The sequence below is a fragment of the Colias philodice genome, chromosome 9 (genome assembly GCF_061535455.1).
Source record: "Colias philodice isolate Cphi_HAF_F1 chromosome 9, ilColPhil1 Martin Lab GWU primary, whole genome shotgun sequence".
Taxonomy (NCBI): Eukaryota; Metazoa; Arthropoda; class Insecta; order Lepidoptera; family Pieridae; genus Colias; species Colias philodice.
This window is the reverse complement of record NC_143094.1, coordinates 10,014,532-10,035,085: the sequence shown is the minus strand read 5'-3', so window position 1 is coordinate 10,035,085 and position 20,554 is coordinate 10,014,532. Positions and strand designations below refer to the sequence as shown.

Sequence of the window (20,554 nt, the reverse complement as noted above, 5' to 3'; positions counted from 1 at the left end):
AATCAGGAAGTGTTTTTATTTTTTATTAAAGACCTTAAAGCTTAAAATGAGCTATAATTCTAATTCTCCATAGATCAATATATTTGATGTAATACAAAGTATCCCTAGACTTTGTTTATGTGTGTATAGTAGCCCCAACCATATTTTAGGCCAACCAAAACAAAAGGAAGAACAGAAAGAACCCTTATAGAACTACTTGTGGTTGTCCGCCTGTCAAGACCCTTTATCTCAGGAACACGTGCTGTTAGCTTGTAAGCTGGCTGCTGGTATCATGCTTAAATTAATATCGACTGCGGGCCCTTGAAGCAGTGAAAAAATTAAACTACTAGCCTAATTGGGTTTTGATTCCTTGCGACATGCGAATTTCGCAAAAACGTTTGATTGTTGGTTTAGTTTGATTTTTCACATCTCCAAAAGACGGTAGACTAGTATTCAGTATTAATTTCAGCTTGATACCGTCACGCGTTCCTGAGAACTGTTTGGGTCTTTTTTGACAAACAGGCAGACGGACGCACAACAAAGTGATCCTTTATGGGTTTCCTTTTGAGGTTCGAAGACCGGGATATGACTTTGGGTATATTTGCTAGTTACACAATACGCATTATTTCTGTTGCCCCACCCTGAGCCCATGGCTAGCTAGCCCACGATTCAGAGCATCGTTTTTTTATGAGTATCGTGAAGGTGTTGTATGCAAATATACAAGTTTAATCACATGTTTAATAATACTTGATATTGTTTAATCAACCAATAGTTACATACCTACATTCGGAATTACCTAACTCACCGTTATACTTATGTCAACATATTTTTAGGAACAACCTTAAAAAACTGGACTTCTTTCTGTAAATTGAAACGGCAAAAAAAAAACAATACAATTTATGCTAATTAATTAGAAACTAACAAGGTAATTATGAATCTTGTTGCAACATTTCCATTAAAATGCAGTTTCTTCATTCAATTGTACCCAATAATATATCATAGCAGAGTATACAAACAAACAGGAGCCAGGATGTTGAAATAAAAAGCAGTAGTATATAAAAGCATTTATTTTAAAACAATGTAGGTAATATACTTTCTGATTCTTGGCAAAACAGTCTCACATAAGCAAGTCAACATTTGGCCTCTCTTAAGAATAAACATAAATCTATAAATATGCGCTGCCATAACTCGCAAATTATGAACAGTAAAATATCAGATAAATAACGATATAAAACGTTGTAATTGATTTGTCTACATTGTAATCAACATTGCATCGTTATTGAGCAATCTTAACATTGAATCATAGTTGTAAATAACTCTAAAAAAAAGAATAAACATTACTAGAATTGACTCACAATATTAGCAATATATAAAAAAATCCATCTACCGTATTTCAATAATATTTTCGTCACATGCAGACATTACAGTCCACAATGGGTTTGTGATTTTCATATCGATAAAATTTGAGAATAAATGCACAACAAAAATAGAATTCAAGTCGCCTTTGTCTTTTAGAATTACAAAAATATTTATGTAACAATTTAGAAATAATTATAACAGTTTTCTTATAAACAATTTGGAATAATATTGCACGAGCTCAAAGCTAAATCAGTATGTGCATCTTTAAAAATACTATAAATATACCAACAAACCAACACAAGTCATCATTACTCCCCGACTCTGACTCCAATCTCACATAACATGTCTTTGGACGACTGGCGCGTCGACGTCAACCCTAACCTTATCAAAACCCTCTCGCATCCCATGTGATAAACATTATTATCACACTCATATAAAAATCACTTACAAAGACTTTCCTAGCTACTTTTACAAACCCTGTGATGGTGCCGACCTACACGATACACATACCATCGCACGATGTAATCGCTCCAAGTTTTACATTGTCTTAGACAATCATTACAAATATATTTACAAAATTTTAACAATTAAATCACCTACGATAACATCGAAATTAATTTCCTAATAATTTTTGGAAGATAAATTTATATAATTTTTTAAAAATTTCCTAGGACTTATCGATTAACGTATCATCTAAACTAGTATTGCGGAGCGATTACATCGTGTGAAACCATATCACATACAAAGTGTTGATTTGTTTCGAATAATTAATATTTTCACAGCACAGGAACAAACGCATTCTGGACTAAATAAAATCTGAAAAATGATAACAACATTTTTTTAAGACTAGCACATAATTTTGGCACAACACAGCGCCCGCGCGGGCGCAGTGGCTTCGTCGTTGATCTTATATACAGTTCACAGATTTATTGCTCAGTGAGATATATGAGATATATCTATTCTATATAATAATAGACTTTATAACAAGGGTTCCACAAACATACTCTATCAAAATGTTTTAGAAATCCCGTCGTATTTTACAATTTACAAAGCGTATGAAAGCAATAGCGTTTTCAATAATATTTTGTGCCCAATGTGTCACGTTCGATGTATCGTCGCTAATTTATTCATGAAACCCTACACAGTGATTGATCATATCCCTCACTGTCGTCGCGGACAGCTGCCGTCACTATCGTAAAATGCAAAATAAAGTATATAATAATAATTTGAGTAAAAAAAAATGATTATAAATAATTAAAAACTTATTTGAGTAAATAAATTCTCTTGTTCCATTGCTCATTCAGTGCTTCGATAGCGGAGTGTAAAAATAAGTGCAGCAAACGAGCGGTACGTAAATAAAAAACCCTGTGGTTGAGGTTCGAGTGTGTCTGAGCGGCGGAATCGTGTCGCGTTTATTTTTACACCCCGCCGCATTGAGTATTATACCGCAACAACATTCTTATATCCGAACAGTACATACCTAACACTTTCCCTGTATAAATATATTAATATAGTCTTGTAAAAGAAACGATTGAAACCTCATAGGTCGATGGCCCTACGCGAGAGCATTAGGATACAATATTGCTACGAGTTAACTTATCATTTGGCACTAAATTAACATATTGCATCTCGAGCATTCGTCGCAAGTATTTAGGTTTACGTTCGATTCGACGACGATTTAATAAATTAAAAATTACAATAAACATACGCTCACGTGTATTTCTTAACGACATAAACTTCATCGGGTCGATATTGTAGATAAATGTGAACATTGGAAATAAAAACATCAGAACACTCGCATCTTTGAGCAAATCTTTCGAGCCACTCCCTCGCCCTGTCGCCGACAGAGGGTCGGGCCGGTATGGCTGAACACAAATAATAACATACTCGAAAAATAACAATAGACAAGACGTTCGGCAAGTAAAAATTTGGCAAAATTGAGCATTTAGACTTTGAATTGGCATCGTAAAGTATTACATTTCAATAAGAATCACTACGTAGCGTTCAGTGACATCTAGAATATTCTAATTGTGGTAACTGTAACTTATACATACGTGCCCGCGCTCCGCCGAGCGGCGCCGAGTGCGGGCGCTAGTGCGTGCAGACCGTGCACTGTGATAACGGAAACAGACCAAATATGTGCTCAACGACTAGTGTTAGAATATGCATTAATAACGTCATTATCATTAGTAGTAATAGACTAAATATAATTTTACAATTGGTTTATAACAAATTGACTAATATAACTTTCTTATCGCAATAGATAAAGCTTAATATTTTTATTTATTCTAAATAGAAAGTAACGTTTAATAAGAAGCTATAATGTACTAAATAAGAGATCATAATCGTAGTGGCTTTCATAGGCAACTAATTTGGTTTAGCGTTGTATTTTATTTACAATTTTTTATTATTTGTTCACTGATTTACAACAAATCGAACATACGTCATTTAGCCAAGGACCTTTACCTTAACTTTTAAATATATATAGTAGTTATTATTGAACTTCTCCTGCACATATTAAGTCTGTTTCTGATATGGAGAGATATGTATGAATTAGAGTAAAAATTTTGTAAAATAAAATGATATGACGCTTGATTATGTGTTACATAATTATTATGAGGATTAGATCATTGTTCAAAAGAACTATATAAATGATCATGGACTTTAAGAGAATTCAGTTATTTACTAACTACTCTTTATATAACAACTTGGTTAAAATAGTATTTTAAAAATTAAAAAATTCATTCTCTTCTTTAAATTATAGTTAATAGTTATTGCTTATTTGATATGATAAATACATTCCTGTGCAGATGTGCAGAATGCCGTCCCCCACCAAATTGACAATTCTTATACAATACATTCGGCCGCTTTTGTCGCATATAGCATACAATAAAAAAACCTCCAAGTTCTCATGAACAGGAAATAAATATTAAGAGTAAAATGTTTACAAAGAACATCATTTATAGCATAGACAAGACTTAGGAATTGCAACTAAAACCGCCAAATGTATTTCCAATCTATTCGAATAGTGTGGTGAATGCCAATTTTCTATATTCCACTTTCCAAATATAATCTTTGCATATAACGAAAACGACCGATAAACCGAAAATATAAAATTGACTAATAATATAAGATAACAAGCATGCTAAAAAAAAGAAAACAAACGAACGGCACTGAGTCAGTGCAACGAGTTCGCCCTATGCAAAGACATATGTGAGCGTGGAATGCACGCATTTACGAGTAAATTACGTAATAACTCTTAAATTTATTTAAAAATATGACTCCATTATAAAACCATCGCGATCACAGCTCTCCGAAAACTTTACAATATCCACACCTGACTCATTCCAAAATAAATTCATCTTTACATTATACACCTAATAAAAAAAGAAATGACTATAATATATCTCTATGTTAGTTCTAAAAATTATGCCATTTCGATATACAATTTACTTGCGATTGCAACGGTCCCTCGTACAGCACTCAAATGCCTCATATACAAACTTTTACGTAAACAACGAAAATGACTACACTTCATAAAATAAGGGAAGCGAACGAACGACTAATATAGACGAAAGGAATTTAGAAACAAGCGGCAGTGTTTCGCGAAATTTCGTGCAAATAGAACCTAACTACGAAAAAATTTCTTAGGAACCTGATAAATTATTGCTAGAGCTTCGAGCGCGACTCCCGCCGGCCGAAGGCGCGACCGGACAGACCTTATCGGTAGCCAATAGAAAAATATCACCTAAACGTTACACACGCGCCCGTACGGCAGGACGCGACATTTTTGGTTAAGGTGCGGCCGCACTGCGGGCGGGAGGCGCGGGCGGCCGGGCTCGGGGAGATGTGCTGTGTGCGCATCAGTGCGTGGTGTCGTCGTCGGCGGCCCCCCCGCCCCCCGCCGCGCCCGTGCCCCCGCCCCCGCCGCCCGTCCCCCCTCCCCCGCCAGCGCCCGCTGTGCCGCTGCCGCCCGCACCTGATCCGCCCCCTTTGGACGTCTCGCTGGAAATGTAACAAACACCACTGAATAAATATTAATGTTCTCTTATCAAAACTATTGGCAATTAATTTGGGTATATTTAAACGTATGTTTAAGCATTAAAGTTAACGGATACCAACATAAAATCATGTTAAGAAAAGGGCGCACGAGAAGTCGCCCGCATATGTATCATTAGCGAATAATCTTAAATGCATCGGACCCACTATATGTCATAGATTTCACGCTTACGTGCTGGCCACGGACAATTCGCTATAGCGAAAATTCGCGCGGCGCGACTGGCGGCGCGTCTTGTGAATGAATCAAATGTATGGAAATGTACTGGGCATGCCACGCGCAGCGGCGACCAGCGAGACGACCGGCGAATTTCCCCGAGCGAATCGCGCGGCACGACTAGCGATCGAAACAAATGTATGAGTTATTACGGCGCAGGCCACGGAGTCGAGCGGCAGACGCGGCGACTACTCCCGGAGCGAACTTAATTTAAAATAGTTTGTTTTTTTTTTCGCGAAAATGGAGACGGAAGCTTTTATTGCAGAAATTCTAGCTAGACCAGCTATTTGGAAGTCTAGCCACCCGCAACATAATTTTTCATCATGCCTATATTTTTCATATTTTTGGTGGAATTCTCCGTCTGTAACACGATTTCTATTTAATTCGTGTACTCCACTATATCTTCCAAACATTAAATCTTGAGCAAAAAAGCTGCTACTCTCCAAACAACGTCGAGCTAACTTTGATAAAGCCATCTCGTCTCCTCGTCTACACTGGTCGCGGCGGCGAACGCAACTGCCCGTGGCGTGCTTACCGCGCCGCGCGAATTGCCGCGCCGCCGGTCGCGCCGCCGGTCGCGCCGCCGGTCGCGCCGCCGGTGTCCGTGGCCAAGGTGTTAATAATAAGTGCTCAATCACATGTTTATAAGAAATTACAAGTGCTCGTGTGCCCTCCTCTCACTTGTCCATGCTACTAACATTGTGATTTGGTGTAATTCCTGAATAATAAACAAATAGCACGAGAGTTATGTAGAATGGAGTGTGGACTCACAAGGTGCAGTAAGCAGCGCGCGAGGCGGGCGGCGGGAGCGCGGGCGGGTCGTCGCACGGAGCCCGCCCCGCCGCGCTCAGCAGGTAGTTGCTCGACTCGCTGAAACAGTTCGACAACCTGCTTCAAATTGTATTACTGCCTCGAGTGCGCCGACTGTACCGGCGGCTTTCTTTATTGGTATCGGTATATCCCTATTTGTGACATGTATCTGAGCAACGAGTGATTGATAAAGAAGGAGTGCAGATGAAAATAGAACCAGTGGATGATATCGCCTCAGAATATTCGATTTGAAACTGGCTGTTTCAGAAGTCTTATGTAATATTCAAGATAATAGTAAAGATAGACAGAATTAAAGTTTCCGGAGCATTTTCTTTTTAATGAAATCCGAAAGATTTGACCATTTTGATTTAGGTTGTTTACGTGTACATTACTTTTATTGTGGACTAATCCATGCATAGGGTAAATGTGCATTGCTTTGCATCTAGTAGTCTTTTTAATATAGATACTAGAAGGTAATTGATTTAAGAAGAAGAACTGAAAAGCATTTTGTATCGATGCCCCTACATCAAAAGACACGAACTAAAACTAGTTTCTCCATTAAAGATATCCGTGCCCTCGCAACAGTAATCAGTAATGTCGTAAGCCGTCCCATATCGTCACGACCTCGGCAATGATCGCGAGTAAACCCCATTGCAACATGGCCACGATAACACCACCCTGTACCTTACTGATGTTCACTACATTCTTTTCTATATTATCAACGCTATTCCTGACGTCATATTTATATAGCACTTATTTTGTTGATATTATATTTAAAGCACTATCAAAACATAATTAACAAGTACCTATTGTGTCATTAAATAAAGGTAGATTCCAATTGAAAAATTAAGCACGTTTCTAAATTATTACGAATATTTTCCGGAAACGAAAAGAGCAAATAGATTGTCTATAAATAATTTAAATCCAAAATGATTGTATAAATTGTTTTAAATGTTTCTAGCTAGCAATGACATGACAACTAAGAATTGAACAGGCTATCTTGAGGTAAGAATTTTCGCTTATCATTTAACAATGGGTGCAAAATACAGTTTACATAATTATCTATTTCAGATTAAAAAAAAATAAAAACATTTGGAACTCAATAAATAATATTGCCATGTCACCAAATCGCAATCTTCTGAACCATTATCAACACAGTTCAAGCTACTTAGACTGCTTGTATGTCGTAACGACAGACCCCATTAATTTGAATAATATCCGTGAACTAGTTTCCATGATGAATGGGTGTTCGATAAGAGTTAACACGGCATGTTTACGTTATAGGCGCGGCTCCGTTCAGACACCATGTGTTATAGAGTTTTGGTCGTGAGTCATGAGATAATCGAGTGTAAGCAAAGGTCGCGATAAGGCGGACCACCAAAATCGATTTCGTCATGGTGTTATCAATTCCATTATTACTACAATTAGCTCATATTTACGCAGTTATCTATTCTAAATTACAGTTTTTTTGTTTTTTGTACACTGTTTACTATATAAATATTTGTATACTCTCGCACTTGTTTGTGAACAATGAGCTTTTTTATTTTATATTTGCTTCTGAGGAAGATAATAATATGTATACTTAACATGAAAATAGGACATCGGACGTTCTTTATACTATATATTATAGTTTTCACAAAATGGTGAACCAATGCATGTTTCGTGTCATTCCATTTAATTTTAATTTAAGTCATCAATATCGTTTCGAAAGAACGCATTTATGAATATTAATTTGATATGAATATTGAAATCTATAGAAGTTATTTAAAGTGTCACGTTTCTATTGCATCATTTCGATCGAAGGTATAATAGATATCAATCTGCCACCGAAAATCGAAAATAGTACATTACAACATATGATTTCATTGATAAGCACTTTTCAAACTTTACGATAATACTGTGATAAGTAAATAAAAAAAATCTCCATTCAAGATATATTGTGGTTGGTTCAGATAAGTTTAGTTTATTTCTGGTATACCAGTTTGGTATTTTAAATACTTAACTCTTATTTTATTGACTCAGTTTTCTATGAAGAGGCAATTCCACCGCTTGTTGCGTGAGAGGAGGGCAAACGAGACTACCTAATTTCAATGACTTAGCTAATTTAACACATGATAAAAATAATAGGATTAAAATAATCAGATATAAGAATTGATATTTTGCTTCCGGGAATCGTACCTACAATTGACAATTATTAATAAACCAGTTGAAATCTTTAATATCAATTTATAAAGAATATAAAAAAATCGATCACGAGGCGGGACTCGAACCCGCATCCTTTCGCGCCATTCCAGGCGGATGCCTGACCAACTCAGCCACTCGTGACCCGCCAGAGCAATCGAATTTATTCTATTCTTTCAGTTTTATGTGTCTGGAGGGACACACCTCCTTTTTTTTCTATTCTTTATAAATTTATATTTATAAAGCATTTGAATGCCATAAAACCAAAAATACAAATTCATCTTTAATATCATACATGCTATTCTCTCGACTCTTACGGTGCATTTACATCAAACGAGCAAATGCTCAATCTAACCGCACTATGTCAAATTCTTTCAGTGTAAACAGGCGTAGAGCATTCTTTCGTTGTTCTTATTAGTTAAAAGATTACGAAAGAATGCTCTCGCTCTAGCTCTGTGCGCGTTTGATGTAAATTCACCGTCATACGTAACCATTCAAGCACCCACGTATATTTATTTATTTACTCTTTATTGTACAATATATTAAAATGAAAGTACATAAAACAAAACCATTTAAAATGTACAAACGGCGGCCTTATGGCTCAAATCCATCTCTGCCAGGCAACCTTCAAAACATAACAAACCTTCAACCTATATCAAAAGTATAGTGTGAGATGTATACCTGGCGGTCCGCATCCTGAGCGCGGCGCAGTTCTCCTTGCACTTGTAGGCGAGCACTTGCTTGATGCGGGACACCTCGACGTCGGGGAAGTGGCGGCTCACGTACGAGATGAGCGCGTGCACGCGGCGGCGGTCCAGCGGCGGCTTGGTGGGGCGCGCCTCCTGCCCCGCGCGCGACCAGCGCTGGCCCGTCACCGAGCACGTGGCCAGCTCGATCGGCGAGAACAGCGCCGCCGCCAGCCCGCGCGTCACCTTGCGGTAGTCGCCCCACTTCACGCCGCGCAGCAGGTCCTCGCGGATCTCCACGCCCTCGCCGAGCTTTATCTGCGCGAGGGAAATACGAACAACATAACCCATTGAGCCCCGAACGATCCGGACGTGACACAATAGATTTTCTATTGTGTCTGTGATTCCGGGGCCTGATGGATTAAGGTGCTTTTCCACCAATAATGTGCGAGGATGTGTAGCGAGGAATGTGTTTGTAAAGAACCGATTATATCGCTTCATTTAGTTGAAACGTTTAGCGTTTCAATTGGTTATTTACAAACAAATTCATCGCACATTATTGGTGGAAAAGAACCCTTAATGCGGAGTCGAGCACGCTTCGTCGCAAATTAGGCTCCGGCCAGCAGTGCTCTTATGCTACTATTTCGCAGCGTGAAATAGAAGCATACGAATGCTGCGTTGCTTTGTTAAGTGCGACGAATGGAGCAGGTGGATGCCCATTTCCTTTTCTCACTCTTCCTAGTCCATTTCTCTACCCATTGTCAATCCTGTCCGTTAATCCTTACAACCGGTAAACGCATTTTTAGAGAATATATGCTCGTGAGCGTGGGCGACCATTGACCATCAAGCGAATCACCAGCTAGGTTACTCGCTCATAGATAAAAAACGCACCCTCAAACCGCCAGTCATCATTCGACACTTTTTGCGCTCCATCGTCAGAGATAACCCTTGATAATTTTTAGAAGTATATGCGATAAGGTAGCCCGTTCATCGGGTGGGTATTAATTACGCTGTACTAAACGTTATCTGTTACTATTGTCGAAAAGGTTCAAATTGTAATAACCGGATAATAATACAAACAAGTTCATCCTAAAATGATCTTTGGTACATGTAAAGCTGTGGTTTCATTAAAAATAAATTGTGAATTAGTTATTATAGCCATTAAAAATATCCAGTCTAATCCAGTATATGTATTGATGACTGGGTACAAAGGTTAGGAACTTAGTCAGAATCTGTCTCTTATCATCAATTTCAGGCAGTTCAAAGCCTATCGTATATTTTTACTTTTTAGTATCAATAAAAAAAATATATCTTACAGAACCAAATGTTGTTTTAAAATGTTTAGAAGTACTTTATTTCTACTATCATAATTAGATTAATACAAAACAATGTTCCCTTCATTAAGATCGCGAGCATTATTGAGCATATGTTTTTTATTACATATGCTCAATGCTCATGCTTGAGCGTATTTGAATTAAATTAGTTACAACTTTTGAAAATCTTCTAATAATCACGCAAATAACATAATATATTGTTGATGTGTTGATGACACTGCGATTAGTACCTAAGTATGCGAAGAGGAAAAATTAAGTAGCTAACAATAGCTTTGAAAAGTTTATTTTATACTATTTAGGAGTCGAAAAGCTATTTGCAATAACATATTTTGACAGCTAAAATTACCAATTATTACAGGGATATTTAGAAAATTCTTTAAGAAAAATTTCCATTTCGATTTAGTGTTAATTGCTTATCAATTTGTACGGATCATAAGTTGTTATAACGAAAAAACATAATTATCACGACTCAATCAATAGGTATAAACGTATTGGAAATCTAAACAATATCTGCTTTATGACAAAACATATCAAAATGCTCCATTTTGTGTCAAAAGGTCGTTTGGACACAATCTGTTTAATTGAACAAAGCAAATACATAACTCCGATCATAGTCCTCCATACTTTGCCATCGTATAACTAATGTTATTAGGTTGTTAACTTGCTTATCGAAATTTCAAAAGCTATTTGTACAAATAGAATCAAATAGTTAATAAGCTATCTCTTTCGAAGGTATAGATGTCTCACATATGTTTCAAGAGGGATACACCAAAATTCTACACCGCAAACTAGAGAAGGCATGTTAGGGCTAAATGGGAACTGCCGATTACAGTTGGTATAAAAAAAGTGTTGTCTGTTGATTGACGCTCTTCCTATATCTATATTAGAAAAAGGAAGTGTAATCTTGAAGATATCTCTTAATCTAATTAAGAATATCAACTTTACATGTAAATTTATTTCCAGTAATATTTTCTAAATCGACTTGCCAGGGATGTATTTACAATTATAAATTACTTCTCTATTCTGGACGAAAATTTAAAAGTAAATTTCTCGCACTCTAAGTGGTGTAATAAAACGACAGAAAAAAATGCAACACAAATGAATATCTTACAAGTCTCGGCGCGGGCGCACGTTCATTCTCCCTCTTGAGCACGAAGGGCAGAGCGCGGCGATGCTGTTCCAGCCACACCGCGTCCGGCACGGGCCGATTCCTCCGACCGTCCCATCGGCCTGCAACTGGAAATTATTCAATTCCTACATTTTTTCAATTCAATTTTGAACACGTCTTTCCATTTATTCCAAATTTGCACATACCCCCTTTTTGTCAAATATGTCTATAGTATCTAATCCAAAACTGGCAATAAAATTACGATCTAATTTTATTATCTCCCTCACAAAATAGATGAATTTAATTTAGTAATTAATTATTAGATATAATATTATTACTTCTTATTAATTGTAATTGTTACAACAAGGAAATGCATTCATGTCAACGAAACCAACTTACCATTCCATTATTATGACATTGCTAAGAAAATTAACAAAAGTTCTGCTATAAGTAGGTGTATTTGGTAATAAATATCATGAATCATTATATAAATAGTCATCCTCAATTTGTAAATTAAAATTAAATAATAATATTTTTAGAAGCAAAGACAAGTTTATATCTGCAATATTTTATTTGTTGTATCTCGTAAAAAATTACAATGATTTATATACATATTTGAAAATGTTTGCACAAAGCAATTGCACAGACGATTGCGATTATATTACGATATAATATAATAAGAACAATTGATTTATGATGATTAAAATAAAAATGATTTAAATGTGATCTTCCTTAAGACCATAATAATAATATAATATAGAAAAACTCGGAATTGACACTTCGTGGCGAAATGGAAACTATTTTAGCGGCGAGGAAAACGAAATTTATCATAAATTTATCTGATATCTGCATATAGTAACAATTAATCACTGCGATCTATTATAAAAATATATGTCTTGGTCAAGTGAAAAACTTAATAAATAGGTAATAAGATAGGTAGTCAACAAAACATCACGTCGTTAATAAGCAACAGTCTGTCTATATTAATATAGAATAGAATTATCATAATAAAGTATTATTGCCTTAGATATGAAATATAATAATAATTATTGTATGTATGTGGTGTAAAAGCGTGCCACTGATTAATTATTTATTAATACAATTTATACTTAACACGAAATTAAACGACATCTATCAGAAAGTAGCATGTCATCGATTTAAGCATTAATATTTAATTACTTTATGAGAATAATTTTGTTTAAATTTACATCCATATACATCGTAATCATAATGATAGAGTTTATAGGAAATGTCTATTTATTTATTAATTTTAACACGAGATATTCATTTTATTTTTCACTGACGAGAAATCGCTCTTGAACTTAGGAATACAATATATATAAATTACTAATTATTTTATGATTAAATCGATTGATAAGCATTTTTATATCCTAAGCGCAAATTTAAAACATTTAAACTTGGCAATTCACACTAAAATAAGTATAATATAAATGCAAAATAAAATTTAGAGATCATGGGAACTAAAGAATGAGATCTCAATTAGACTCACTATACGAATACTTTTTTACAAAGATAAACTAATATTGTAATTCACAACCCTAATCATATCATCGACATCGTTCCCTTTTTAAAGATGCTTAAAGATGTTTTTTAAATGACTAGATGCGTTTTTCCATGGCAATCATAATATATCAAAGTCTAAAAATCAAAATATTTTTAATAATAGACTAAATTCATAAAAATATTAGCAAATACATGATTAGTAAAATTTAATTTCTTAGATCTACTGAAGAAGCACAAAGTGCCCTGAGATTGGATGTTTTATGGCAACTTTAAAAATCGATTTATGACACGTGACGATAAAAATGTAAAAGTAAACACTGATCAATTGTCAGTTGAATAATAACCGTAACGTGCGAGATTTGTACAAACTATAACCGGGAGCCGTCCAATCACTCAACAATATAACATCTGTGTAAAGATAAAACTATTGTGTATAAAAATATCACTTTTGTTATTGTTGTCCATCACGGGTTTATGTAACTTGTATATTCGACACATAAAACGGATACGGTCGACCCTCCCCAAAGCATTAATCACAGTAGAAAAAAATTATATCTATACTAAGAAAAATACATATTATATTCGCTTAACGTCGATGGAGAGGGTCGAGCGAGAGGATAACGTGTATAATGTAAGTATTTATATACAATATGTAACCTGTAAATAATCTATGATAAAAATCAGCACCGGTTGCAACAAATGTATTAACAATCAGTCTATTGTCAGAAAGGAAGGTACTCGACTCCCTTTAACGAGGCCCCTCGCAACATAACTATTAGTCTTACATAATATAACAGACAACATGATTCAGCACTATACTTAAAGCCGAACGACGTTACGTGGGGAGTCCACTACTTATGGTATATCACGGTACATACGGCTATCACTAACATTGCCAGAGTATAAGCAGAGGGGCGTCGTTAAAGGGTTATTAACTGGCACTTGGTATACTATTGAAAGGCACCCAATAAGCGGAGGTGTGACGGCAGATAGGCCCCCGGCGACACTCTGATCACAGACTAGATATACCTACAGACAGTCTTCGTTATTCCACATTAAGCCACATCTTCACAATATTACCCAACGAACTGATACGCTGACAGCCCCGCAACGCTTAAACTACTATGAACTATATACTTATTGCTTTTTTTAAACTGCCCTTTGACAAATTTTTCTTAAACCGTATAAGAAAATAATGGAAGAGATTTGTATAGGAAAATTGTAACCAACGTGAAAAGTCTAAAGTCTAAATTAATTTTATTTATAGAGGACAAGGTTCAAAGAGAATACATTCTAATTTAAATTCTAAATTTGATGGTATTTGATAATGCTACAAAAATATCCATTTCTCATTTATTATTCACAATCATTTGAAAAAAAATCTTTCGTAGCAAAGATGTTCTGTATTTCAGAACAAATGCACAAATAATAAGGTAAGGTAAATTGAATAACCTTTGTTAAATGTACTTACTAGATTTCTCTAAACTACTCGTAAATAGTAAATATTTAATATGAGGATTATTACATAGAAAGTGTGACGAGATATTTTTTTTAATAGAAGCAGTGAAATGCATAAAGCGAAAATATAATAAATAGATGCGCATTATAAATATTATTATTTATATGAAATTTTTACTCATAGAATACCTTAAGAGATTAAATGATAGAAAGCGTAAGTTTCCACAAAATAAAATGAATGTAAAGAATCGTTATCGGGCAATCGCATACGCAAAACGTGGTCGAGGACGGGCGGGCGGCGAGCGCACGGGCGACAAGCGAGTACGGGGCTGTCGAGCGGGGAGAGAGCGCGTGAACGGAGCGTGTAAGGTCAGCGGTGCGCGGGCCGCAGGGCAGGCAGCGGCGGCGGCTTGAGGCGCGCCGGGTGCTGCGCCAGCGTGTGGCGGCGCAGGTACAGCGGCGTCTTGAAGCAGCGGCCGCAGGTGGCGCACACCACCGGCTGCGCCTCGTGAATGAGCCGCACGTGCTGCCGCAGGTTGGACGCGTTGGAGTAGCGGCGGCCGCACTGCGCGCACCGCACGCCCGCGCCCGCGCCGGCTGCCAACAACACCACGTTCGCACTGCGCCCCCCGGACTGCGCCGCCCGCGCCGCCCGCCCCGCCCCGCCCGCCGCCCGCGCTCCCCGACCGCTCGCTAATAGGATCTCGCTACTGCCTTGCCCTGCACTTTTGTTCCTTAGGCCGTTCTTAAAAATTCTGATCAGAAAATGCGGAGCGGCGCCCAAAGGCGCCCCTCAACCCGCGTAGATATGTACCTATTATCTATACAGAATACTGATCGAACCGATATGGACGCGTTACGCGGCTGGCGCTTCATAATACCGATAATAAGGACGGCATCGATGCCGATAATAGGTGCCTCACGGCAGTCAGAATTTTTCGATCTAGAATTTCTTACAGATGCCATCGGCCTCGAACAGATAATCTCTCGCTATTATTTAAATATGAAAATTTAGATATACGACTACATGGACAATTATAATCGTATAAGGTGAATTACCAAGAAATTTAAACTGCGACGATCCGCGTGACGCTTTCATAGATCGTGGTCGCCAACACGATAATATGATAATTGTAATGAAATATATGATAACGAATGCGAATGTATTATTTTCAATGGCTTCATTGCGATCGCCCTAGACGAATAGCGCGTGCGTTCGTCGGCGATAAATTTCCAACAAAACGAAGAAATTAAAGCGAGTATGAGAATCCTATTAGCGTAGATGGCGACGGAGCCAGCACGTGTGGAGTGCGTCGGAGGGCGCAGTGGAGGCGGCAGCGCGGCGGGCGCGAGCGGCGCGGGGCGGGCGGCGCGGGGGCGGGGGGGGCGAGGTCGCCCTGACACCCGCGCGCCTAGCACCTTTCTTAGACACCTTTATAGATAGTTTCTAAACGAAATCGCGCGCTCTCTTCTACGCCGTTTATCAGTGATAAGAGGTTAGCCGGGGGCGCGGCTGTCCGAGACGACTTGTGCGTGTGAAAAGAGTGAACATTATAATCGAAATATATTCACCTTCGGCGTTCTCGTTCAGCTCCGCGTTCATCCCCGTCATGAGATCCATACTACCTGCAAGGGAAAAATCGTTCATATTGTTTTCTTTTAATACCGAATACGCGCCTACTCGGTACACACTCACCTTGAAGAGTGGCGAAGGGATTGGCGAGAGTATTGTTTTCGCTATAATATAATTGCTGAAAGCCCGATCGCTCTTCGTCACTAGCTTCCTGTTCTAGGACTTCCATTTTTGGTTCCAATAAATCCGTCGCGCTAAAGTCTTGACACTTGCTTTCTTTCTCCGCGTCGCCGGGGTCCATAAGAATATCATTTTCTTCATTATTCACATCTGTCGCTTCGAGATCAGTTTTTACCCGCAAAGAAGGGTAGTTACATGTTTGGCTATAGTCATCATTATTAGGCCTCGTTTGACTAGAACTTTGAAAGGGAGCATCTTCGCTGAGATTATTTCTGGGCACTTCAGGAGAATTCCTTGCAGAAGGGCGATTGGCGCTCTTTTCTTGGTCATCGGCAGAGGTCGATTCCACATTTTGGCTTGCGGCTTTGGAGGAGGAGGTAGAATGTGACGGCTTGGCGCTGAGCAAATTACGTAATTGAGAAGGGGGAGACTTTCGATTTGCTTTCTGGAACGAAAAATATATTTTATTAAAACAACAACCTAATAATTATTTGATTTTCGGATTGCCCTCAGGATGTACAGCAAATCTTACTTTGTCGTTGTGTTGCGAGCAGTCAGTGAGGCCGCGAATTTGTAAAGCGTCGGCAGTCCGCAAGAATGCGCTGAGTTGTGCCTGGGCAATATTTACTTGTCCCACATACATAAACTGGAGTAGCGCGCGTACATGGGATACTTCGCAATCGCGCATAAATATTATCGGATGAGGACATGGATTATTCTGTAATGAAAATATATGTTTTATGGTCTGCATATCTTGAACAAAGTGGAAATAAAATAATTCATAAGCCAAAGTTGAAATTTATTTACGTATCTGTATCTCCTTTTATATACATATATCTTATCATTTGGCAGAGTTATTATCAGTTCTATTTAATTTTAGATCAATATGCAATTTTTTTTAATTACTTTGGATAAAAGAAAACTTATATCTTGTAAATAGCTGTTTATATCTTTACCACAAAATAAAATAATGAATATAAAATGTTCACAATTTTGATAAATAATAGTAACAGTCTCAAGAAATCTATGTTTTTTTATGAAAAATCTATGTTTGTCTGGATCTATATAATATACAGGATTGCGGGGAAAGTTTACCAATTCCTGTTTAAAGGCATAATTTAGATCACTTCTGATGGATTTAACCCTACCAACACCCTATCGAAAATCTAACCATTTTTGAGATTTTCGACTTGGTTTTTTTTTTAAAGTCAGGTACTTTGTATAAAAAACAGCTATCAGTTATTAGCTAAGATATTTTGAAATGTGTTAGTCATAATACTACTATTATTATATTTATAAATCTTATATATAAAAATGAATCGCAAAATGTGTTGGTAAGCGCATAACTCGAGAACGGCTGAACCGATTTCGATAATTCTTTTTTTATTATATTCCTTGAAGTACGAGGATGGTTCTTATGTAGAGAAAACGTAAACATGTACCACGGGCGAAGCCGGGGCGGACCGCTAGTTTAGAATAAGATAATGATAAATAAGTCACTGTAGATGGCTAAAAGTTAAAACTAAAAATTTAATTAATTACTACATAATTATACAGTATTATATTATATTCAATAAAAAAAATATTGTTTTTTAAATACCTATATGTAAGGAAAAATATTAAATAGTTGTAAATTAGAGGAAAATTTGTGGATGAGTGAATAAAATAATGAGGGTTATTCATAGTATGGCTATTGCATGTTAATATTTTCCCTATTATAATTCTAATTAGAACATAGCCAATTTTTGTTTTAATAAAGTCTGTGAATTAATAAGTTGATTAAAACAAAAATTGTATTACTATGAGCATTAAAATTTGGTAATGTTTACAAAAGATACATTTTATTAATATCAATTAATCCCTATATTATGACCTTGGATAATCCCTATATAATATATCTTGGATAACTTTATGCTTACCTGTTATGTTTCTAAGTTTAATCAAAAAATATTTCTATAAACATTTCATGATTCTTGATTACCAGTTCATGGTTTATAATCCAAAAACTTATAAAGGGAAACATTTATCAATGCAAGTGATATTGCTCAGTATAAACAAAAATATACAAAATTTGATTTGGTTTACAATTGAGTAACAGGTCATTGACAGTCAATATTTGTGGGCAGTGTACATTATTATAAATTTCAATAACAAAGTATAACTCAATATACCATTAATTATTTCATTGAGTTTATAAAAAAAACATGTGCCGTTATCATTTGTGTAAACTTAGGTAATGTTTATTAAAGTTTTTATAGAATTATCTTTGAAGTATAGTTTTATCTCATACTATATGTTTCATTTTGTTGTGAACTATACTTGACCATTTATATTAGTGATTCAATTTATCTATAATATTATTACAATACTATACTTATGTGGAGAATTGGCAATACTTGACATTTACAATTTCCAAACTGTTTTACATATTGTCTAATTTGGTAATTAAAAACGAAAATATACCTATTCTAATTAATGTTTATTTATGTACATAACTTCATAGACAATGTTTAAAAATGTTGCTGGTATTCACCCTTACTACAATCCAATTTGATTTTGATTTTTTCTTTGATCAAATAAAACTAATAATAAAAAAGCTTTCAATATCTGATTCTTAATTAAAATATTAATGAGTGTTAAAAATTTATAAGCTCATTAAAATGTGCTTTTGTTTTTACAAGCACCATTTTCTCTTACTTTCCAATGCAATAAATTTTATGATCACACATTCATTTATTGAACACAACCTAACAATGATAAAATAATTGATTAAATGAGGTTCTAATAGCCATTTTGAATAGAATATTTTATTTACCTAATGACATGTTTAAAAATCTAAGAAATTATTAAACACTACAATTTTCGAAATTTTTGAATCATAGACATGCTGAATTAGAGTTTTTCATTAATTTGTAGCATGATTGTAAAGAATTCGTGAGCCATTTCCAATTAAAATGATTTGGTAGACTCAATGGCAATGAATTAATTAGAAATTGTGAAACAGAATTCTAAAGTAGGTACAAATAAATGAAATCACGAATACTTAACCGGAACGCGAGACATGGCATTTGTAAGTAGATCAAGTGTTTTATACATAACAACTTTCACTAGAGTCATTGTAATGGTGACACATCAAAGTGTGGGGAGTGAAAGATAGACTTACTTTAAATAATTCCTTGAAATAAGGACTACACGCCGACAAAACCACTTTATGCGCCTCCAGCCTGTGTCCCTCGCATGCCAGGGTGACATCCACGAAATCCTCATCATCGCGCAGTGCCTCGAATTGAGATGTTATATTCGCTTGAAAATTGTTCCATCTCAAACAGAATTGCTGGTCGCCACCCAGTTCTGTACCTTCCATTACTTATAGACATAACTCGATATCCCTGATCATTTAATTGCTTGATAAGAAAAGTTAATTATTGAAAATAAATATATCACAGTAACTTGCAATTTCAGTCGCCGTCTGTCCGAAAATCTTGAAAGAAAACAATCAATAAAATCTCGTACCAATATAAGAAAAATAAAACTTTTTTAATTTGTCATTCATTCGCTGATGGGTACATTCACTTTGACGTTCCAAACCACGTAATAACTTACTTTCGAATCGTGTCAACTCTTTTTAGGTCTACCTTAGACAAATTAAAAAATTAAATCACAGTAATTTTATAGTAAATTATTTCTTAAATTATTATTAATAATTAGGATGATCAGAAAACACGCTAAGCTAATACACAGAAAGATATAAGAACGTACATCCACCAACCCTATCAGTCATGTAAGTACTGATTACCAACTTGAAAACAAAACAACGTAAAACGTCAATCTGAATTCTAAATAATAAGAATGTTAATATTTTACGAATAAACAAAATCAATGCCATTTATTTTTTAACTACCAAAATATTATTAATTACGAAATATTATATTAGTGATATATTACAGGGAAACTTCTATTTTTTAATTTACTTGATAACCTCAACTAATAGTTTTTAAATATTATAGTAACTTTAATTTAATTACTAGGTAGGTATGTAATAAATAAATGAATCAAGTAAAGTCCCTGATTTTGAAATTGAAACATACA

General features: G+C 35.9%; 1 protein-coding gene and 1 non-coding gene across 6 annotated transcripts; both read right to left on the bottom strand.

Moving 5' to 3' along the window:
* Positions 1 to 1,031: 1,031 nt before the first annotated feature.
* Positions 1,032 to 20,252, bottom strand: LOC149486074 (uncharacterized). Of its 5 annotated transcripts, none has more exons than XM_089699407.1 (8): positions 19,629 to 20,252; positions 16,998 to 17,183; positions 16,409 to 16,910; positions 16,285 to 16,338; positions 11,734 to 11,852; positions 9,284 to 9,606; positions 6,383 to 6,481; positions 1,032 to 5,343 (listed from the first exon to the last, which is right to left on the bottom strand). In XM_089699407.1, the coding sequence occupies exons 1-8, from the start codon at positions 19,827 to 19,829 to the stop codon at positions 5,202 to 5,204; spliced, it is 1,626 nt and encodes a 541-aa protein (XP_089555533.1). In that variant the 5' UTR covers positions 19,830 to 20,252; the 3' UTR covers positions 1,032 to 5,201. The 5 variants fall into 5 exon arrangements, with proteins under 5 accessions (XP_089555533.1, XP_089555528.1, XP_089555530.1 ...); XM_089699402.1 differs by having other exon boundaries at positions 6,383 to 6,499; positions 11,734 to 11,858; positions 19,629 to 20,251; XM_089699404.1 differs by having other exon boundaries at positions 11,734 to 11,858; positions 19,629 to 20,251.
* TRNAS-GGA (transfer RNA serine (anticodon GGA)) lies at positions 8,671 to 8,746 on the bottom strand. Its single transcript is given in 2 exon segments — positions 8,671 to 8,706; positions 8,710 to 8,746. It is a non-coding gene; the product is annotated as a tRNA-Ser (tRNA).
* Positions 20,253 to 20,554: the final 302 nt, after the last annotated feature.

Coding starts and splice junctions, on each gene's coding strand:
- LOC149486074 (XM_089699402.1), bottom strand. CDS start 19,829: ATGGAAGGTACAGAACTGGGTGGCGACCAGCAATTCTGTTTGAGATGG. Junction 6,500..9,283: donor CTCAGGATGCGGACCGCCAG/GTATACATCTCA, acceptor AATTTGAAGCAG/GTTGTCGAACTGTTTCAGCG. Junction 5,344..6,382: donor CGCGCTGCTTACTGCACCTT/GTGAGTCCACAC, acceptor TTACATTTCCAG/CGAGACGTCCAAAGGGGGCG.